Source organism: Myripristis murdjan, chromosome 17 (assembly GCF_902150065.1).
Source record: "Myripristis murdjan chromosome 17, fMyrMur1.1, whole genome shotgun sequence".
Lineage (NCBI taxonomy): Eukaryota > Metazoa > Chordata > Actinopteri > Holocentriformes > Holocentridae > Myripristis > Myripristis murdjan.
The window spans coordinates 32,389,810-32,413,272 of NC_043996.1; the positions used below are offsets into that span (position 1 = coordinate 32,389,810).

General features: G+C 43.4%; 1 protein-coding gene across 9 annotated transcripts in view; it reads left to right on the top strand.

Annotated features, from left to right (window-relative positions):
• dlg1b (discs large MAGUK scaffold protein 1b) overlaps window positions 1–23,463 on the top strand; it is a 159,268-nt gene that overhangs the window by 109,289 nt on the left and 26,516 nt on the right. For all 9 annotated transcript variants that reach the window (XM_030074623.1, XM_030074616.1, XM_030074615.1 and 6 more), the window contains 5 exons: window positions 4,507–4,557; window positions 7,146–7,270; window positions 12,538–12,707; window positions 15,509–15,645; window positions 16,605–16,749. In XM_030074623.1, coding sequence (XP_029930483.1) covers window positions 4,507–4,557; window positions 7,146–7,270; window positions 12,538–12,707; window positions 15,509–15,645; window positions 16,605–16,749 — 628 coding nt within the window. The remainder of the gene's footprint in view (window positions 1–4,506; window positions 4,558–7,145; window positions 7,271–12,537; window positions 12,708–15,508; window positions 15,646–16,604; window positions 16,750–23,463) is intronic.

The following is a 23,463-nucleotide window of genomic DNA, read 5'->3' on the forward strand; positions in this document are numbered from 1 at the left end:
ACTAAATCTGTAAAAATTAATTTTTAGAAGCAAATGTGCATTTGAGGGCCATGTGTGTTTGTGCAGTCACGTGTGCAGTGTGTGTGTGTGTGTGTGTGTGTGTGTGAATGGGGGGTTGGTGGTACTGTAGAGAAGACAGATGCCTCCAGCTGAGTCCATTTCCCAGGAGTCTTAGCGGGGTTATAGCTGTTCATTAATCTGGCGTGTCACCGCGGCGACAGCAGCGTTGCACACACACATGTAGCTCTGTGGCTGCTGATCTCAGATCTGCCAGTTTGACAAATCTGGACTCTGCTGGACTCGAGCGAGAGCCTCAGCCTGGCTCTGCTCAGGAAGCAGCTTTTCTCCCTGCAAGTGGATTCAAACCAGCGACACCTTCAAAACAAAAGACCTCACAGACTCACAGACTATCGACTCACAGGAGCTGGTGACTGAACACACTGGAAGCTTCTTTGCTCTCCTGCTGGAGGAGAAGAAAACTGCTACCAACCAATAACAACATTTATTGGCCAGAATGATTATAATTAGACATTTTCGACACAAACAGCACCTGATTTCAGTGCTGTGTGTTTTCTTAGAACTTGCTTGCTCACTTAAAGAGTGGATTGAGATTATAATCCTTTGTGAAGTGCCGGAGAATCCAGAATAACAGACATTTAATTATTCACATCCCAAAAAATTTCGAGACCAGTGTGTCTTATTAATTTATCCACCAGACAAATTCTACTGGCATCAGGCGCTTGGCAGGTTTTAGTTTTGGTCCTTTCATGTTATTATCATTATTATTATTATTATTTAAAGCTCCATCCCAGTTCCTCTGCTTGTTCAGAGGTTCCTCTCCAGAACGTTCCTCTGCTCTCCTCCCAGAGCGAGCAGTGGGCTTTCAGAGCTGCCACATCACTCCTCCTCCCTTTCCTCCAGCCGCTGGTTTCCATTCATTCCACTACGATATGAACATGAACTTTCAGAGCCTTCACACTTTCTTCACTCCAGTTTTCCATCAGCGGGATAAAGTCCTCCACATGAGTTTTCCTAAAAGCAGCAGCACTGTTGGCTTTTCAGATATACTAAAAAATGTACAACATGCTGTAATTTACAGTTTTTGTCTTTCTGGTTTAATCTCACCACCATTTGTCAGAGTTCAAGTACGACACTGAAACTATTTAACCCTTTGAAGCCTGAGACAGTTCACTTGTTTGTTTTTGTTTTTTTTTTTAAACATGGGGGGAGCAGTGATTAGCAAATTAGCAAAAGAAATTACTTGAACTTAAGTTTAAAAACAAGAAAATAACCTTAAAATTAGCACACAAAAAGTGAACCTTTGCACACACCAAAAAATAACGTAATTGCAAGAAAACTGTAATTATAATTAATAAAATGATGTATTTAATAGGGATATAAAACCAAACTGTAAAACAAGAACTGTTCAGTATGCAATATGCTGCACATTTTTATGTTTGTTTTAAATAGTCAAAGTGCATTATGCATTTTGAAAGAAAATTTGTTCATTTCAAATTTTTATCCCAAATGTCTGAATGACAAAGAAATTATTTTTGCCAAACGTAGAGAACATTAGAAATGTTAGTGGGGTTTTTTTCTCCCTAATGTACAAAACAAACCGAAATTGTGACCCAAAAACCGCAATACAGATTGGACAGTGGGTTTATTGAACCGTTACATATCAGGGTCCCGACAGGGCAAAATCACTTCAAATGGGGTTCTGCAGTTTTTTGAAGGTCAACTCAGCGTCCAGGGCGTGAAAAGTCGAAAACCCCGTAAATATCAGTCTTTAGGGTGACAGGCGGCGTTCTCTCACCGACACGGAAAAGTTGAGCAGCAGAGTTTTATTTCCTGCCTCCTGCAGTCTGATGGGTCCAGGATCTTCTGACTGTCCTTGACAGAGTCGCTCGTCCCGCCTGGCGCTGGACCAACACAAATTAAATTGGCGACTGCTCCTAAACAGCTGCCCTCGCTCTGATTGGCTGAGCTGCTCCAGACGTTGGCCGCTGTCGGCGAGAGCCCGCTTTGTCTTGTCCAGAGTAATTTGAAAAGGACCAAGATGCTGAAAAAAGAGAGAAAGGGCCTTTTGAAAGAGCTGCGTGTGTGTGTGTGTGTGTGTGTGTGTGTGTGTGTGTGTGTGTGTTGGCTAGTTCTGCTCTCACGTTGTCATGCTCAGTTTTCTCAGCACTGCAGCAGCATTTCTGAAACCATGAATCAGAAATTACAAACACAAACAAAACTTTGCAGCCTCTAAATCACAATTTCAGTCGTCGGGTCAAAGTTCTGTCAAACCAGTGACGCTGTGAGGTCCGGGACCCCTGAGGGCCTCAGCAAAAGGAGGAACAGTTTAATTTCACTTGAAAAATTTTACAGGGTGGAAAATGTACAAGGCATACAAGAATAATGTAATTACTCAAATTTTAAAAAGGCAGAAAAATTACAAGAAAAAGTTGAAAAATTTGCAAAACACACAAACGGCAAAAAAAAAACAAGCAAACTAGATATATTTGCAGGTGAGATAAGTGATGCTGGATCGACATCAGGATCACGCTGTGGGCTGGTGTTTCTGGGCTCGGCCTCGGCCCCTCAGCTCCACTGAAGGGAAATCTGAACGCTTCAGCTCACCGACACATTTTGGACAATTCTCTGCTTCCAGCTCTGTGGGACCAGTTTGGGGAAGGAAGGCCCTTTCCTGTCCCAGCATGACTGAGCCCCAGTGCACAGAGCAGCTCCATAAAGGCGTGGCCGGCTGAGTTTGGGGTGGAGGAAGTTGAGCGGCCCGCACAGAGCCCCGACCTCAACCCCATCCAACACCTTTGGGATCAACTAGAACGCAGACTGGGAGCCGGGCCCTCTGGTCCAACTTCAGAGTCTGAGCTCACAAAGGCTCAAAACTCCCACAGACACTCCAACATCTGGCAGAAACTCCCACAGACACTCCAACATCTGGTAGAAAGCCTCCCAGAGGAGTGGAAGCTGTTCTGCTGCAAAGGACCAACTCCATATTGATGCCTCTGGGTTCAGGATGGAGCTCAGAGAAGCTCCTGCAGGTGGAAGGTGGAGGCGGACCAGGACTTTTGTACATAAAGTGCATATCAAAAAACTTAAACTTTACATTGGGAGTCCAGAACATGAAAAAGTTGCAGTAAGTCACACAGTAGAAACAGCTGTCGGAGCGCTATGCAGCATCACAGCGCCGTGTGTGTGTGTGTGTGTATGGCCTCTGATCTGAGTGTGTGTTGTGATGTGAGAGGCAGCAGACTGTTGGACAGAGGAGGTGAAGAAGCAGCCGGCAGACACATCACATCACAGTCGACTGGATGTGTAGGAGGCAGAGAGACGCCGGCGGCTTCGCTAACGGCACAAACACAGCGCCGAGTCTGAGACAGCACGTTTACATCTGACTGCTCTCTCATCCAGGAAGACTTGGAACGAGGACCATGAGCACAACATGCTTTGACTCCAGGACTGCCAGGACACAGGAGGATCATGGGATGGTAGAGCAGCAGTACAGAAAAAAGTATCTCATGTATATTTAAATGAACCGAGCAGGAACATGTTGGACCCAAACAGAGGAGGAAAACCAAGCAGCGACTCGCGGTTCAGAATCAGAAATACTTGCAGCTGCTCAAATTCTCGAGAAGAATTAAATTATAAACATAGTGAAATTATAAGAAATAGAATAAGAAATGTAAAAATATCTGCATTAGAAATTTGTAAAAAATAAATAAAAAAAATAATAATAATAAAATAAAATAATAATAATAATAGTAGTAATAATAAATTAATTCATTAATTTAAAAAAGTCCATATGTGCATTATGTATAATCTTAAGAAAAGCTATGTGCCTCATGCATTCAGCAGCAGACTTCACACGCTGCGGCTTTTGCTGCAGGTTGCAAACAAATCATCAGGAACCATAAACGCCTTCCTGGATTGGTGCAAGTTGAGCTGGGTGTCATTTGTTTGTTTGTTTGTTTGTTTGTTTGTTTTGTGATGTGTAGTGTCTTGAGCTGCTGCTTGAAGCTTGCAGGAGCTCTGGTGGGCCGGTCAGATTCATTTAGTCTAAAAACGTTTTTCGGCAAAATTGGTCTTGGGATTTCAAAAAATAAATCCAACAAAAAAACAAAACATAAAAAAATAATAAATAAATGTGTTCAGCGTTTACAATTCCACCATCTAACTTCTTCTGAAGCCACTCTCATTTAAAAAAATCCCAAGCTGTGTATTTCAAATCCACATGATCCACTGAGTAAATCAGACAGCTTCAGAGCTGCTGTGAGGTTTATGTGTTCACTTTGACGGAGCCAGGCTAACGGCTCCCATAGACTTCAAGTCTTTATGCTAAGCTAACACAAAAAGCTACCCGTAGGAACTGAACCACTGGACGCACAGAGAAAATGGTGTCCAACATCTGAACATCAGAACTAATACATGCTCCTCCTCTGCTCTGTGTGTGTGTGTGTGTGTGTGTGTGTGTGTGTGCGTGTATGTGTGTGTGTGCAGGTGAACGGGACCGAAGCTGATTATGAGTATGAGGAGATCACGCTGGAGAGGGTAAGTCGACCCGCGACGTTTTTTATTTCCCTTTGAATCACAGCCATGTTGTTAGTGAATGGGCCGACCGTATATTTCACACCGACCTTTACGAGCCACATAAACCGAGCGAAGTCCATAACTCACAGCGCAGAGACTCTTCCCAGAAACAGCGCAGCAACACCCACCGCTCTTAATTTGACTTTGACACACTGCTTTAATGAGTTGAGGAACTTTCTCAATCCAGACTCGGTCCAGTAAAGAGGCTTTATCTTATCATTTCCAGTGCAAATCATCTCATTTGTCACATTATCTTGATGCCAATAGTGATATTGGAGTAACTTATCTGATTTTAATGCCATTTGATGTAAGAACATACTTGAAAGTGTTAGAAACTTCATGGTGGACCAAGTGGAATCCCACAAATCTCTCAAAGTGTATTATCATTAGTCCCAGATTAATATTAATTAATTAATTAGTGGATCAAATGACCTGTTAAGAGTTAGAGCTGATCACAATGTATAGCAATACAGAGTTGACCGAAATGTATAATCAGAGCTAAAAGCACAACCTCCTGTATGACCCATTTGATTCAAACAATTTCATTTTAAATTACCATTCTATTCTATTAATAAGAAATAATAATAAACCCAACAACCGTATGAACACCGCTGCGCCTCAGCAGGATGACAGGAGAGTGAATACAGTCGACTAAACTCGGAAACCATTTTTAAGTGAATCAGCGTGCACTGTGTTGGACATTAAGCTCTTAAAAAAAAAAAAAAAAAATACAAAATACGTTCATATGTGCATCAACTACAGACCAACCCAAAGCGCAAAAGGGACGACAGACACACAAATACCTGCACTCTTCATTTTGGAGGTGGAAACAGATTTTATTTCTACATTATTTTAAAAAAAAAAATACTACTCGAGTCATTACTGCTGCTGTACTAATTTTTAGTTAACACAACGTCAAAAGTTAATGTTGTATGTAGTATTTTGACCTCCCATCAATCCCAGAATGCAGTGCATTGTTTATGTTGAAGCTACAAGTGGAATAAGGCAGTTACTTCTTATAGAGAACAAAGTGCACAAATCAATACAAATGACTGAGAACCCAACCCTGCTGTGAAGAATGATGCTGTGATATCCAGCTGTTTCTCTGTGTTCAGAGTTCAACTCAGGATGTGTATCCTGCAGGAGGTCAAAGGTCAGGAGGGCGGGGTTTGGATGAATTTGACAGACAGTAAATGGGTGATGTGAGTGATGAGTAGTCTGCAGTATCGACACGAGTTACACTTCCACCCAAATGGCTTAGTCAGACATTTTTAGTTAGTTAGTTCTTTATATTAGTTAACACTGCCGGTGCAACAGAACACAGAATCCAACAGTGTGTGTGGCTCAGAGTCGCGGTCCGCTGTTCGATCCCGGTGCTTCCTTTGCTGTGATAAATTATCTCACAAAATAAAATCGTTACTAGTCATCGATAATGATCATTTTCTCTCCCACTTTTCAGCATCAGAGCCAAAAATCATGTTTTATTCAGGGCCTCGTGAGGAAGTAATGAAGCAAACAGTCTCAAATAACACACACATGTTTGTAGAGCCCTCACACACACACACACACACACAGAGAGAGTTGTTTTGTATGCAGCTGTGTTGTAATCCCTGCCTCTGCCTGTGGTGATATCTTTTTTTATTATTATTATTTTCATCTCTTCTCTCTTCCTTCCATGTGACCTAATTCAGCTGTGCTTTCTCAAGTGAGAGTTATTATCAGCGCAGCGTAAATAAAACTCTGCTGCGCCAGCTGAGTCCCACAGGATGATGGCAGCTTCCTGTTTGTCCAGCAGCCACCGCCGGCGCACCGCGCTGCACTACATACATGTTAATTACATGTTAATAACTGGGATTCGGTCGTCATTGGCTAAATTTGTCACTGAGGGCCCGAAAAAAAATCACATAAATACATTTTTAGTATTCTTCTTTCTTGTTTCATCACCCTCAAGGCCTTAAAACTGATATTATTCAACAATACTATAATCATTTTCTTTGTAAAAGTTATCAAAACTGAGTTACAAAGTGCTCTTCTAAAAATAAAAAATAAAAAAGTGATAAAATTGACAGCAGAAGCAGTGCAAGTGAGGTGAAAAAACAGCCAGGCAAGAAAACATAAAGGTGGACCGTAAAAAGGGGAGCAGAGGATGATTAATAAAGAGTCATTACATCAACGCAGGTCCATAAAAGTGAGTTTAAAGAAGCGATTTCAAAGATGATTTAATGGTCTAAACTCCTCTGGCAGATTCTCTGCAAAGTCTACATCAAAAAACACCTCGGGCAAATCAATCATCTGACTTTTTGCAGATGCATTTTATTTTTTTGTGCACAGCAGATTTTTTGATGTTGTCCCTGGGATTTTGTGGTTTTATTTTGGTAATATTTAGAGGTTCATGGTGCTGGTTGCTGCTGCCTTTGGTCGTTCTCTTTGGGGATTCGGGGTTTTTGTATGTTACTCTGATGCAGGAGTGACAGTGTACAGCTGTTGTGTGTTTTTCACTGGTTTGTTGTGTCATGGTTGTCATGGTGATCGGTGTCATCGGTCTCCAGGGAAACTCGGGGCTGGGCTTCAGCATCGCCGGCGGGACCGACAACCCGCACATCGGCGAAGACCCCAGCATCTTCATCACCAAAGTCATACCGGGAGGGGCCGCCGCCCAGGACGGACGGCTGAGGTGAGCACACACACACACACACACACACACACACAGACACACACAAGTATTGCCAGTTGATATTACGATTTATTGCGATTTTAGTTTGTTGAATCCTCCTCTAGTTTGTGTGTGTAAAGTCTGATGAGGCTGTGATTCTCCTAGAGGTCACTAGAGGTCATTTTCTCCAGCGACGTCCAGTTGGACAAAAGTCTCTGCCTGCAGTGAAATGGCTGCTATGGGGGCCAACATCATCACACAGGAATCAAATGTGGCTCATTGAATCCACAAGAGTCTCAGCTTTCCAGTCAAAGCCAACTGATGCAGCTCCAAGACTGTTTAGGCCCCAGTCTGCACACACACACCATTTTACAACAGGCCACAAGAACACATGTGGACTGCAGGCTTTGGGGCCCAAACTGCATGGGATTAGCATGAAATGCAGCATTACTCTGGCTCTTCTGCATTGATTTTATGGAATTTAAAAAAAAAAAAAAGTTGATAGTCTCATCAGCGGTGAATCAGTCCCTTAAAGTGTAATTAACAGCTTGTCAGTTTTATTGTGATGTTAATTTGACAGTTATATTAATGACATACTAGACTAAAATAAAAGGTCACAAAAATGCCAAGTTTCACTCTTTGATACTTATTGATTCATTATTGATTTTTAAAGATGATGTCAGCTGATACCAGTAGTCTGCCATCCATCCAACCAGAATAAAGAGGGTTGTTTTTTTTACACTAATGAACAGGCTCTAGGTAGTGGTGAGTTTAGTTTACATTAGGATTTCCACCACACACTGCGTATCGACAGCAGTTCATCAGACTGGAACCAGCAAAGCTTCTCTTAGGAAAATTAAAAAGCCTGAAGAGAGGAGTGGGTCAGCCAATCAGCAAACAGCAAAACATGTCAAAGGTGTAAACAATCACAAGTAAATTAGTCGGGCTGCACAATGTGGACAAAACATCATACCTCAATACCTCACGTTGCTTATTGCAAATGCATCAACATGACATCATACTAATATCACTGAACTCACGATATGATTTCACATAAAAAGTTTTACCAGTATTATTATAGATAGATAGATAGATAGATACTTTATTCATCCCGAAGGAAATTCACAGTTTTCAGCAGTATCCACAGAGTACAAGATTAAGTAAATCAAAAATAAAGAATAAAAGATGACCCTCGAGATCTAAAGATCTAAGTACCCAATGTGCAAAAAAACAATGTGCAAAAAAACCAATAAAACCAGTGTGCATCGATGTATACAATGTGCATAGATGAGGGCAATGTGCAACTTTACAGTATAAACAGATGATAAATAAATAAATAGCACCCAGATGATAAATAGATGATTAAAAAAACCCAAAAAAACAGTGTGCATCGATGTATACAATGTGCATAGATGTGGGCAATGTCCAAATTCACAGTATAAACAGATGATAAATAGCAGCAAGCAATATATACACTATAAACGAGGAATATATATAAAAAAAATAGCAATATGAACAGTTTAAACAGCAGAAATAACCTAAACCTATTATGAATGACATGATATGGCACCGCCCTAGTCACCACTAAAATATATGATGATATACCAAAACTGCAGTATAAACATTGTTGTACAAATGTGAGTGTGTTTTGTGTGTTTATCTGCGGTTAACGTGTCAGAGTGTGAGCTCTGCAGGATCTGCTCTGTGAAGAGCTGTCATGCCGTTTCATTGGTTTTTCAAGTGCGTGGCCCTCGTGCTGCTCATTTTCTCGTTTTGAGGCGCCTCTTCACATGAAGGCCGTAGCCCATTAACCTTTAAACAGGGAGCCGCTCGGCCCCACGTGTCCCCACGCGACCCCGCCAGCCGCACGGAGCCGCTTCAGTCCGGCTGAACATTTATCGACACGACGGCCAAAACCTTCATCACAGCACAAATCCACAGGAAGTGCACGAGGCCGAGGGGCGGGGCTTTCAAACAGGAAGGGATGACACCTGTTGCAGAGACGATCAGATAGATAGATAGATAGATACTTTATTCATCCCGAAGGAAATTCACAGTTTTCAACAGTATCCACAGATTACAAGATTAAATAAATAAAAAATAAAGAATAAAAGATGACACCAGAGATCTAAGTACCCAATGTGCAAAAAACCGTGTGCCTAGATGTATACAATGTGCATAGATGTGGGCAATGTGCAAATTTACAGTATAAACAGATGATAAATAGCAGCAAGCAATATATACACTATAAACAAGGAATATATAAAAAATAGAAATATGAACAATTTAAACAGCAGAGAAAAAAAATAACCTAAACCGGCGTCCTCATCCAGATTTTCTTAATTTTCATCGTAAAATACAAACAGTAATATACACATTTCCTCATAGACAGTGTATATGTGCATATTGTATATTGTAAATAATGGCTTTTCCCACCAAAAAAGATGCTGTTGTTTTTTATAGTGGACGTTGGAACACAGTGGAGGATCACTTCTTTCATAACTGGATATATCAGTCATCAGTCAGGGACTCTAAACTCTATTAGATCCTCCTGTATGGAAACAGTGTTTAATCTATGCTCCTTTTAGCAGGACGTTCAGAGGTCAAAGGTCAATAAAAAGCTTTGCTCAGCTGCACTTCAGCACTTGAACCTGCAGCCTCTGGTTGAAGGATCAGGTTGCTTTTCACCGTGGCACCTGGTTGCAGTATCAGTTAATCAGTCAGTCAACCAGCCATTCAGATTGTATTTATGCAGCCTTCTTTATACGTTAAAATGAAATGAAATGTTTATAATAGAAGAAGAATTAAATAATAAAACCACAAAATACAGAAAAATAAGTTCTGCAGTTTGATACCTTATCAACCAAAGACTGGATCCACACACTGCCCCTCGCAGAGTGCTGCTGTTTGTTGTTGGTTGTTGCAGTGAGAGTGGTGTCAGCTTTCCAGACACACACACACACACACACACACACACAGAGCAGCCTCTCCTGAGCTGTTACCCAGAAACCCCCAGGAGCTCCCAGTTTCCTTTGACCGCTTCATTAATGATGCAGGAGGCCGATCCGATCCGGGCGATGGTGATGAAGACCTGCCACCCCTGCGTCGGTGTCGCGTTCCCCTTCCTCCGACGTGAACCCCGCCGCTTTGGGTTCCTGGTCCTCTCCTGTGTCCTGTGTTTATACCACACACACACACACACACACACACACACACACACACACTGAGAGTTAAAAGAAAGCAAAAGCGTCGTGGAGAAAAAGCAAACTTGAACACGTTTTGTTGCAGCTTGTTAGGCAGAGATCCAGGTCAGAGTGTGGGCGCCGTTAACAAAACCAAACAAACGAAACACTTTCTCCTCAAACGAATCCGCTCACGTTGCCAAATTACAGTGTTAGTCAACGCAGCGGCCTCCCAGCATGCATTAGCACTGACATTTCTCTCTTATTTACACTATTACCTCGATAATATGAGATTACAGTGCAGTTGATTATCAGCCCCTCTCTCCCTCGCAGCAGTGGTGTTGTTAGTGCTCATGTTTCTCCACATTAAAACCACATTTCCCATCAGCCCCAGCGCTCTCTGTCCCCCCCTCCCTCCCTAAAGAGGATCAACATGTTGGAAGTGATTTTTCCAGAAACTCAGAAAGCTTTAGCTCCGTTTTCTCTTCAAGAACAGCACCCTCTTTCCTCTTTACTATAACAACACAGCAGATTTCCTGACTGACCCCACCTGCTGGCAAACTGTGGGAACTACAGTGAAGTGGCCACTGGAGCTCTTCTCTGTAATGGTTTTAATTATACTAATGTCTCTAAATTAATGTGTTAATAAATTATTAACATAATGGTCAAATGACAACTTCTAGTAGGTTTAAGCTAAATTACATAACTTTTGCAAACAAATAAACAATCATTACTTTCATGTTAATGCCAAACAAGTTTACACAGTGTTGATTCAGCCTTTTGCCCACTGGTAACTCACCATAAATCTGTCTGTGTTGACGTTGTTGCTGCAGAAAACCAGCGTCAATAAGCAACAACGCTGGCGGATTGTTCCACAATCAGCCGACTGTAAACACCTGAAAAAATGACGTCTGACAGAGGCAGAGATGAACCGCCTCAGAGGATTTGCGAGGTGCTGGTCGGGGAAAAAGCCTTCTAAAAAAAACAGAAAACACACTCATAGCTCTGATGCAAAAACGTTGGTTAACGTTGGTTATTGTCACATTTGAGTGAATTTTCCATCAGAGCTACGAGTGTGGTTTTTTTTTTTTTTTTTTTTTTTTTTAGAAGGCTTTTTCCCGGACTGGCACCTCGCAAATCCCGTTGAGCATTTCCTGCTTTTGTACGTTTTTAATTTGTTGTACAATTTAGATATACCATGTAAACAGTAGGCCTCCTCGTGTTTTAAGTTCTTACTGATATACAGTGGTGTCGTTATCTGTTGCAGAGCTAGCTTCAAAATACAATGTAAACAGAAAATTCACTCAAACAAAAGTACACATTGTTGTTGTGATGACCATATTTCCGGTCGGCAAAGCCATCCTCAAACTGTCTCTGCTTTAAGTCTCTTCTCCCGCGCTGCTGCACAGTCGAGCTTCAGCCGCTGGAATTTTACATTTGAAATTACAGCATGGCTGATTTTATCGTCTGATAATTCCACAACTCTGTTTTCAATCCTCTTGTGCAAAAAAAAAAAAAAACAAAAAAAAAAAACAACTTCAACAAACAGAAGTGTTCTTTTCAAGCAGCGTTTAATTTACGGCCACAGGAGGGAGACAAATCACACCGAGATGGAAAGTTTTGTGCAACAAGGTTAAAACCTTTCTGAATTTAATGGGGACGTTGGGGGTTATGTTTGATTTAAAGGTGTATTTAGGTCAAAAAGACCTAAAAAAAAAAAATGAAGTCCCAGACACATTAACTTGGGTCACAATATTATAATTTTCTGGAGGCTTACATTATTGGGGTCAAATTGATAAATAAGTAAATAAATAAATAAATAAATAATAATAATGTTAGTAAATTTGAAGGTAGCAGGGGGGTTAAGAGAGACTTCCAGGTTTGATCTCAGCATCAGACATGTGTCCTGTGTCCAAACACACTGAACCCCTACCTGCTCAGGTGGAACTTGCTCTTGTTAAAAGCTAAATATAAAAGCATGACAAACCTGAATGGGAGCGGTGTGAAGCGGTTTGGGAGCGTTTCAGCGGCGGCGTGCTGACTGACGGCGAGCGCTGTGTGTGTGTGTGTGTGTGTGTGTGTGTGTGTGTGTGTGCTGCGTTTCAGGGTGAACGACGTGATCCTGCGGGTGAACGAGGTGGACGTCCGGGACGTGACGCACAGCCGAGCCGTGGAGGCGCTGAAGGAGGCGGGGTCTCTGGTCCGACTGTACGTGCGCAGGAGGAAACCCGTCTCCGAGAAGCTGATGGAGATCAAACTGGTGAAGGGACCCAAAGGTAAGACTACTAAATGCACCATCTGAACTCCTCCATGTTTAATAATTTTATTTTTTATACAATCAATTAATCAATCAAGAGGGAACCACATTTTAATTTCATTATAAAACCTGTTGTATAATGACCAATAAACTTCCTTGTATCCTTGTAAACCTCTGCACTGAGCGACATCACAGCGGTCCAGGTCACGGGAACCTCCAGATTGATTTGTCGTTATGCGGACGTCCTAAACGGGGGTCGGATGATAAATCAAACTCCAATATCATAGTATCTTTTAACCAAATACCTCAATATTTACACTGCGGCCATCCTGCAGGGACGGCTGTTTCATAACAAATTGAATCACAGGAGATTTCTGATAAACCGTCATTTGCAGTGTGGATGTGATGTGTGATGTCAGCCTGACCCCAACACTAAATACCATATGTGACAGTAAGATAAGCCTGGAACAGTCGTCATATTTATTCTAATTCCATAAGCTGCCATGTCAATAAATGAATTAATACATACACATTAACCACTAATGGGCTAAATCATAGAGTCTAGAAGCCATGTACAGTCGAATCCATTATATATTCTTTGCACTCAGTCACTGTTGGAAGTGAATTCAAATAATACCTTTTAGTTAAAATAGTAGTAATAATATAAAATAATAATAAAAGGCTTAATTTGTGCATTGTCTTTCGCCATGGAGGCAGAAAGTGCTTTACTGAAAAAGATAAAAATCTTTCTATGATGCTTTATGAGATATTGCCCAAAACGTGTCCTTTGACCTTTGGGTGACCTTGACTTTGACCCAGATACTCCCAACATTTAATCAGTGAAGTTGTATTTATTTATTTATTTATTTATTTAACAGCTTATTTATTTATAATCAGCTTATCCTAAAGTTATTACCAGTCCCAACGTGAAGTTTCGTCTGAATCCCTCCATTAGGTTTTGAGTTTTCTTTTACAAACTAAATGGCGGCGAAAACAACAACTTTGTCCTCAGTAAAATCCTCAGTGACATTTAAACAATAAATAATCCAGACATGAACTGGAATTCATGTTAATAAAGAATAAAACAGGTGAAAAGAGCAGGTAAAATGCATAATAATTAATGCCCCTCTGTTTTTATGAGTTTTTTTTTGTTTTTGTTTTTTTTTAAAGGGAACTACCATAACTAAAACTTCCCTTTAACCTGGCTTTTATTTTGGAGTAATGCTACAGCCTTATTTTTTCAGTTTAATCATTGCTTTTCAGATTTATTTGTATTTTATTCTTATTCTTATTTTATTTGCTTTTAATTATTTGTTGTGTTTTATTGTTGTTTTTAGTCTAGCGTACTTTTTAGTGTCTGTTCTTGTATTTTTTTTTATTTTATTTTATTTCTGTGTTCTTTTAATGTTGCTGTGTGAGGCACGTTGGGCTGGGTTTGTATGAGAGCTGCTGAATAAATAAAGTTGAGTTAAGTCCCATCTGAACAGTGTTCCTCTGTTCTTCTGAGGCTGGATAACACCACACACACACACACACACACACACACACACACACACCACACTCCGAGGTGTGTGTGTTACTGTTCAGTCCCTGTATATTCTGTATATACTGTATATTCCTCTCAGCTTATTCCCACAAAATCACGATTGACAACGAGCTGATCTTTAAGGAGGATGTGGCCTCTGTGGCTCGCTCGTGCTGATTTGTCCTGTACAACATCAGGAGAATCAGACCACACCTGTCCTTGACTCTCTGCTGCCTACAGAGCAGCAGCCAGTCCTCCTCCTGCCCACCTGGACTATCTCCTCCAGGTGGACGCTCCCTCCCGTCCTCTTGGCTCCACCATGGAGCGACGCCTGGAGCCTCCAGCACAACGAGGCCCTGAATCAGCAGCTGGACTCTGCTCCTCTGTGGCTCCTCGCTGATGGAACGAGCCACCAAACTCCATTCAACCTGCAGAGTCCCTGTCAGTCTTTAAGAGGAGGCTAAAACCCATCTCTTTAGGGAACACCCGCTCACCTGATGGACTGAAAAAAAAAATCTTCCTTTACACTTTCCTCCTTCCTCTATGCACTTTATACACACTATATATCCCCTCTCTGTGCTGCCTTGTAGCTCCTCTGTCCTTTGGACCAGAACCAGAGCTTTATGGCACTTCATGTCGTTGTTCTCTCCTGAATAGATCTTTTTTTGTATAAAACAGAAATCTCACATGTACGTGGCTTTGGATAAAACCGTCTGCCAAATGCGAATTGTAATTGTAGTGCACATTGGTTTGCTAAACACATCTTACACACCGGGACGGCCTCTAGCTCCTCAACGTGGCTCACTTTGACTCATTAGCGTGGTGCATGTGCAGCTGAGCTGACGATTAACCGGCTCTGAAGCTGAAGCTTGACACCCGTCCTGTCGTCTCTCTGCGCCGCAACACGCTTTAACTCCTGATGAACACGCCGCCGCATGCAGATGGTGCGGATGTGCTGTTGCATTGTCTCCGCTCGCCAAGTAGCTTTAGTGAAAATCCCTCAGGGCTTCATGATTATTCAGACAAGAAGCCGGGCTCAAGAACAAAGCCTTGGTTTCCAAGGAAACGCGCTTTTAAAATATGCTTTTGTGCTTTTCTGCGCCCTGATTTGTGCTGATGTTAAATTGGCAGCGGGGGTTTATAAATGGTATCTTGTGAAAACTGGTCGTCTTTGCTCTTTATTGTTTATCCCTGTGCGGCGTGTGTGTGTGTGTGTGTGTGTGTGTCCTGGCAGGTTGATGACAGATTGATTAAGCCCTAACACACCTCCTCCTCCTCCTCCTCCTCTTCCTCAGGTCTTGGTTTCAGTATAGCGGGCGGAGTGGGGAACCAGCACATCCCGGGGGACAACAGCATCTATGTCACCAAAATCATCGAAGGAGGAGCGGCCCACAAAGACGGCAGGCTGCAGATCGGAGACAAACTGCTGGCTGTAAGGACAACAGTAGCTTTCAGAGTCACCTGATCTTTTTTATTGTTTATTTTTATTGTTATTTATTTATTATTGGGTCATTAAGCTCAAACCTCATACTGGGAGCAATGGTGTTGAACCTGATTTTGCTGGTAAAGTTTTTTTTCTCTGCTGCTTCTAGTAGTTTAGCCATACCTCTTACAAATACAGCAGACTGCCTGGTGATATCCCTGGATCATTTTCACATATCAACCCCTTTATGCCGGAAACGCCGAAATCCCAGAAAAATAGAGATTTATCAGATTTTGTGCAAAGTACTTAAATCAGATGTATCAAGTTTAATTTCTTAAATGTTTATTCATAAAAGACGTCATGCACGGTGTATTTTGATCACAAATTAATGAATATTAGCCATTTGTTCAGTAATATCACTTAAGGATTTTCAGATGTTAACCCCTTTATACCTGAAGCGCTGAAATCCTGGGAAATCCTGATTTAGTGAGGTTCTGCTGAAGTTCCTGCACTCAGGCACTCAGGGCAGAGGTAGTGTGGTGGAAACAGTGACAATACATTTTTTTTTTTTTGCAGAAGGCCTGTAAAGTAAAGCAGGGAGGTTAGTAATGCTGAGGTGAGCGCGTGCAGCGTCTCTCACGGAGCAGCAGCTGATCTGCACTCGAATAAAAATAAATGAAGAGAACATTTTTCAACAACAGTGCAGCTAATTAGGATTAACTGAGCTCATATCTAATTAGCCTTTTTAAATAACCTAAATCGGTAGCAGATGATTTGAGCTTTACTTAAGTTTCAACAAAGTTAATCAAACAAACCCTTCTGCCGGAAGCCACCTAGAAATCCACCACCACACCAGTTCTGCCTGTTCAGTTTCTGTGGTCTGGGTCTGTTTTGAGGCAGTGTGGTGGATTTTGGGATAACGTGCTTCTTGTGCTGTGTTTTTTGATAAATGTGTGTGATCGGTCCAGGTGAACAGCGCTTGCCTGGAGGAGGTGAGCCACGAACACGCCGTCACTGCCTTGAAAAACACCCCCGACGTGGTCTACTTGAAAGTGGCTAAACCCAACAGTGTCTTCATGAACGACAGCTTCGCCCCGCCCGACCTCACCAACTGTGAGTCATGACCCGCCTCCTCAGCATCACAGCATCACAACATCACCTCAACATCATCTCAACATCAGATGTAGGGCTGAACACGTCATCAAAATATTATCCAAATTGCAGGAACCAATGGGTCTGCTAAGCCTTTTTTTGGGAACATGAACAGGAGGCTGTGAATTATAAACAGCATTTAAACACTCTTATTTTGAAGCAAATGGATCTTAAGCACACCTTAATGACTGGTGCTGGGAGAGACTGGTAGAAGTTTGCAGATAAAGGTGAACCCCCGCACACCATCTGCACTACAGCAGTTTATTTCTGCAGCATTTCAGTGTATTGACCTTCCTCAGGCGTAGCTCTGTTTAGGACCAGCGCTCTTATTTCAGATAAACTCTGAAATTCCCAGTATCTGTTGCTCTCCTGCTGGCTCTGTGCTGTAGGTCCAACAGGTTTGATTAAATTAAAAATAAGCTACTTTGGCCCATAAAGATGCACATTTATGAACAAGCATATACATTTAAGCATTCTTTTTTTTTTTAATATATATATCACATTATTTTATTTTTTACTTTTTTATTTAATTATTTTTTAATTTTTAATAAATATTTTATAGTATTTGTAGATTTTTTTTTTGTACTTTAAATTTTGTGTTTCTTCATTTTTTTATTTTTTTAATTTATTATTTATTTTTACAACAAATCTTATTAAATGATGGTCTGGGTGTAGGGAAGCTGTAGTACAAAATAAATTGGCTTGACTGGATATCTGCACTCATAAACTCGTATATAAATGGCGTTTTTGACCAAGTGGACCCACATGGCCACAGTTCTCTCAGAACCGACCTGCAGTCCACTTTTGGATCACGACCCGCCGGCAGAGAGGCAGCGGCCTGAGGAGGGCCGGGCCATGTGGCCAAAACACAGAATCTCAATTTTAATTTAATTTCTATACTCCACCCTGGGCTAGGTGGAGGCTTATCAGTATGTAGCTTGTCTAGTTGCTTTTACAGTCGACGGGTTGCAGCCAGAGTGCGACTCCTCCTGAGGTGGTTTGAGGAATTTGGTTTAAATCCAGCCCCAGTGCGTCTGGGATGCATGTACAGCGTCCCGTCAGCTCACGGTGCATCAAGATGTTTAAAGGGGTTAATGTTCACGGGGCAGAAGGAGAGATGAAGCTGGAGTTTTGAACCCACCCAGCTTTCATCGGGCCGTGCTCCTCAGGCCTGCTCCCCTGCTAGAACACCTCCTCCTGGGCAAACAAGGACATGAATCCTCCCTCTGACTCCCGGCGGACGGAGCTTTCTGTTGACAGCCAAAGGTCACGGCTAGTCGTCTCATCGACACACGTCAGATTAGAAGGGCCTGCCTCTTCTTCTGGTTGGAGCGCGGCCCTGTCGACTCTCTTCTCCGCTTCGTCCTCCGATTACCGGGGAATTCTCCGGGGAGCGCAGCCTGTCTTGGAGGAAGGGGACGCCGTTCCCCCGAGGCGCTCCTCTGAACAACACATTTCAAAGTCAGGACGAGGCGCAGCTCTCCTCCGATGCATTCAGCGCACGGACTCTGGCTTTGTTGGCAGCGAGTCCCTCGGTGCGGCTCGCTCACTTCACGCTCAAGGACACAAAGTGAGTTGGCGGATTCCCAGTTTGACGACTGCAGGACGGAGCGGCGTCCAGCTGAACCCCCTGACCTGACGGACATGATGGAAAAGATCAGATGAGCGTCCGCTGGAAGGCAGGGGGCGCTCTGAGGAAACTGGAGGATTAAAATCATACTTGAGCGCTGATCTGTCTCCGACCATCCAAGGGCCCCTAAATGTCCCGCTGAGGCCCCGACACCTGCCTCTGTAGAGTCTCTACTCTCCCCGAGGGGAAGTTTGTTTCACAGACACAAAATCATAGGACTTAAAAAAACACACACACACAAGCACACACACACACAAACACACACACAGAAGCGCAGATAAAACGGAATGAAGAGAAATCGACAGTTATTTGTTTTGTTTTTTAATCAGCAAAAACTCTGTAAAACTCAGATGATTATAATTAACATGAATAAGAAACGTTAACCTGAGCGTTGGTTGACTGATGGATGGATTGATTGAGTTTTACTTAATATAATGAACATAATTTAAATTTGTCATGAATAAAGAACGATTTACATCGACTTGATTTGGAATTGGAAAAAAGTTTTTAGAAAAAAGTTTTTTGGACAATTCCACAACTATTTCATATTTAGGTCTTTGCTGTTGGTTTCTGCTGTGAAAACGGAGCCAAACCTGCAAAACATCCCAAAGGAAAACCAAATTCAAAACACCAGAGTAATGGAAAAAAATTATAATCCCACTGATTAGATAATCCCACTTGTTTCCAGTGCAGTTTCAGTATAAATGTGTTGAAATGAGGCAGAACGAGGCAGATCAGCCACTAGGATCAAGAAAATGACACTTGATTCAAGAAAATTCTGGAAACAAATCGATTAGCTCTGGAAATAACTGGGATTATCTCATCCCACTGACAGATTTTTTTTTTTTTTTTTACCTTGGAAGAAAAACAGGATTTGAACTCTGAAGATGAGACTGAAAGACTTGATAACGTGCAGGTTTTTGGATCTGAACTGCAGAGCTGACAGAGCTGGAGGACTCCTGAGAGTGTGTGTTGTGTGTGTGTTTCTCAGCCTGATCACATGTAAAGACGACACCCTACAGAAAATCGGCAGTGTGTTATGTGTTTGCCACCGTAACAGCAGCACCCAAACTCCCATCATGCCCCAGGGGAGCGAGTCAGCCGGTGCCATCAGTCCTCTGCAGCATCCTTTAGTGTCAAACGCAACGTTATCTCGGACTCCTCCTCTTCCTCGTCTTATAGATCCCCTTTTGTCCTCACCCCCCGGTTATCTCACTCACACACACACACACACACACACACACACACACACTGTGGCTCGGCGTCGAGGTTCGGAGGCGTGAAGGACGAGCTGCAAATTCAATCAGCAGTGGTCGAGCTGCGCTGCGGCACGTGCCTGAGCTGCTGCCGCTATCGCCTGGCTAATCCAGGCAGCAATACACTAATGCAGAGGCACCCAGAGGTGGGGGAGGGGAGGGGTGAGGAGGGGGGTGTGTGGGAGGGGTGGGGGGCAGTAATATGTATAATAATGTCCTGCAGGGCCGGACGGGGAAAGATCTGAGCCAGACTTAATGAATGAGAAATAATTGTGTTAAGTGCGAGCGATGTGCCGGCCGCGGCGGCTGCAGCAGCTCAGGGACAAACCGGAGAAATAATTGTTTTGATGGGTTTCATGATGCCAGCCGTCCCATCATGCACTGCTCCACTTATCATGTGCACCAGCTGGACTGGACTGGGTTTATGACAGAACTGGCTTTACCTTTTTCCTTTGGGACGGTTTGGTTTGTTCTCCTGCCTCACCTGGGATCTCACGGCCGGCCAATCACCTGCCAGAGTTACCAGCCGCTCAAATTTTTCACCTGAAATTTTATATTTTTTTCATTACATTTACATTTATAATTACATTTGCTTGTGCCTGCATCTGAACACAGCATTTCACAGGCATTTAACAGAGAAATGAAAAAAAAAATTAGAAAATTAGACAAATTAGAAGAAAAAAAAAAATAGAAAATTACCTGAAAATTAGCAACAAAAAGCAACAGAAAATGATCGAACCAGTAAAAAGAAACATAAATTATATTTATAAATATTTTAATTTTATATTTAAAATTATATTACAAGAAAAATCTGCACAAAATGACCAAAAAATATTGTAAAACAAAAACAACAACAACAACAAAAAAAAAAAAAACAGAAAAACAAATCTCACATTTTTTGGTCAAGGAAACACGTGGCTGGACTTTGGATTAACTAAAGTAATGTTGTGATTCTGGGATCAAATCACTAAAACTCACAGTAGAAGAAAAACTGGTTTTCACACTTTCTCCTCTTAAATTTGTGACTAACATTTAAAATTTGTGACTTCCTGAGTTTTATTTAAAAAATTTACCACTTTGATCTCAGAGAATATCCAAGTTTTTTTCTCATAAATGTAAAATGTAAAAGTTTAATTGAAAATTCAGATTTTTTTTTCCTCAGAATATTGACCCCCCCCCCCCCCTCCCGCTCCTTAGGTTTTTCCTTGCAGTCGCCCTAATTCCCCCTCGTAAGTTTCCCCTGTGCTTTATTTCAAGCAGCCGACTCTCGGTTGAACCTGTCTCTCTCTCTGGGTCCCTGCTGGCAGACAGACAGGTCGCTGCAGCTCTCGGTTGAACCTGTCTCTCTCTCTCTGGGTCCCTGCTGGCAGACAGACAGGTGGCTGCAGCTCTCTGGCTCCCTGCTGGCAGACAGACAGGTCGCTGCAGCTCTTGGTTGAATCTGTCTCTCTCTCTGGGTCCCTGCTGGCGGACAGACAGGTCGCTGCAGCTCTTGGTTGAACCTGTCTCTCTCTCTGGCTCCCTGCTTGCAGACAGACAGGTGGCTGCAGCTCTTGGTTGAACCTGTCTCTCTCTCTGGGTCCCTGCTGGCAGACAGACAGGTCGCTGCAGCTCTCGGTTGAACCTGTCTCTCTCTCTGGGTCCCTGCTGGCAGACAGACAGGTTGCTGCAGCTCTCAGTTGAACCTGTCTCTCTCTCTGGGTCCCTGCTGGCGGACAGACAGGTCGCTGCAGCTCTCGGTTGAACCTGTCTCTCTCTCTCTGGGTCCCTGCTTGCAGACAGACAGGTGGCTGCAGCTCTCAGTTGAACCTGTCTGCAGCTCTCTGGCTCCCTGCTGGCAGACAGACAGGTCGCTGCAGCTCTTGGTTGAACCTGTCTCTCTCTCTGGGTCCCTGCTGGCAGACAGACAGGTCGCTGCAGCTCTCGGTTGAATCTGTCTCTCTCTCTGGGTCCCTGCTGGCAGACAGACAGGTCGCTGCAGCTCTCGGTTGAACCTGTCTCTCTCTCTGGCTCCCTGCTGGCAGACAGACAGGTGGCTGCAGCTCTTGGTTGAACCTGTCTCTCTCTCTGGGTCCCTGCTGGCGGACAGACAGGTCGCTGCAGCTCTCGGTTGAACCTGTCTCTCTCTCTCTGGGTCCCTGCTTGCAGACAGACAGGTGGCTGCAGCTCTCAGTTGAACCTGTCTGCAGCTCTCTGGCTCCCTGCTGGCAGACAGACAGGTGGCTGCAGCTCTCTGGGTCCCTGCTGGCAGACAGACAGGTCGCTGCAGCTCTTGGTTGAACCTGTCTCTCTCTCTGGGTCCCTGCTGGCAGACAGACAGGTTGCTGCAGCTCTCGGTTGAATCTGTCTTTCTCTCTGGGTCCCTGCTAGCAGACAGACAGGTCGCTGCAGCTCTCTGGGTCCCTGCTGGCAGACAGACAGGTCGCTGCAGCTCTCGGTTGAATCTGTCTTTCTCTCTGGGTCCCTGCTTGCAGACAGACAGGTGGCTGCAGCTCTCGGTTGGACCTGTCTCTCTCTCTGGGTCCCTGCTGGCAGACAGACAGGTGGCTGCAGCTCTCTGGGTCCCTGCTGGCAGACAGACAGGTGGCTGCAGCTCTCTGGGTCCCTGCTGGCAGACAGACAGGTGGCTGCAGCTCTTGGTTGAACCTGTCTCTCTCTCTGGGTCCCTGCTGGCAGACAGACAGGTCGCTGCAGCTCTCGGTTGAACCTGTCTCTCTCTCTGGGTCCCTGCTGGCAGACAGACAGGTGGCTGCAGCTCTCTGGGTCCCTGCTGGCAGACAGACAGGTGGCTGCAGCTCTCGGTTGAACCTGTCTCTCTCTCTGGCTCCCTGCTGGCAGACAGACAGGCGGCTGCAGGTCTGTGGCTCCCTGCTGGCAGACAGACAGGCGGCTGCTGTCGGGGTTCTGTGGGTACAGAGCGTTCTCGGTGTTGGAGTGCCGGATGCTCGTGTGTGAAGTTGAGTGACGAGTGTCTGCAGATTAAAAACATCATGACGGCGTCTGAGTGGAAACGTCAGCTCACCTTCTGACTAATCATGGAGCCGCTCATCGACAGGCTGCAGGACGCGGAGGCGGTTTGAGAGCCACAGCCTGTACCTGAGTGTGAGTGTGAGTGCTGCTCGGGTCGGCCTGATGACGTCCAGGATCTGTTCCTGTTTAGCTCAGTGGCACACACACACACACACACACACATACACACACACACACACAGGAGCCACACACACACACACACACACACACACACACACACACACACACACATACACACACCGCCGGGGCCAGGAGCCACACACAGCATCTCCTGACAGCATCTGTAAATGGCAAGGAGCCTATAAAATCTGTATTTGTTTTTTTTTTTCCTTTTCAAGTTGCACATTTATTTTTTCAGCTTTTTCATTTATTTTTTTTTTTTGTTTGTTTTGTTTTGTTTTGTTATATGATGGATTTTTGTGTCTCATTTTTGTTATCTGAAGTGTGTCTGTAATCCCAGTTGCAGGTGGAAACAGGAGGCTCAGAGGGGCTAAACAGAGAAAACTACAAAAGTTTAAGGCTTTTAGACAACAGGAAGTGTCAAACATGTCACATCTGTCGTCTGCCTCATTTTTTTGTTTCTTTTTTTTTTTTTTTTTTTTTACATAGTATGAGGACTGAGGTTGTGAATTAAATTATATTTCAGTAAAAACATACTTTTTTTTAATTTTTTTTTTACCACAACTAAGGAAGCTCTCTGCTTCTAATGTTTATTGTAATCCCAATCCCAGCAATCCCAGATTCTGACTGTTAATCCAT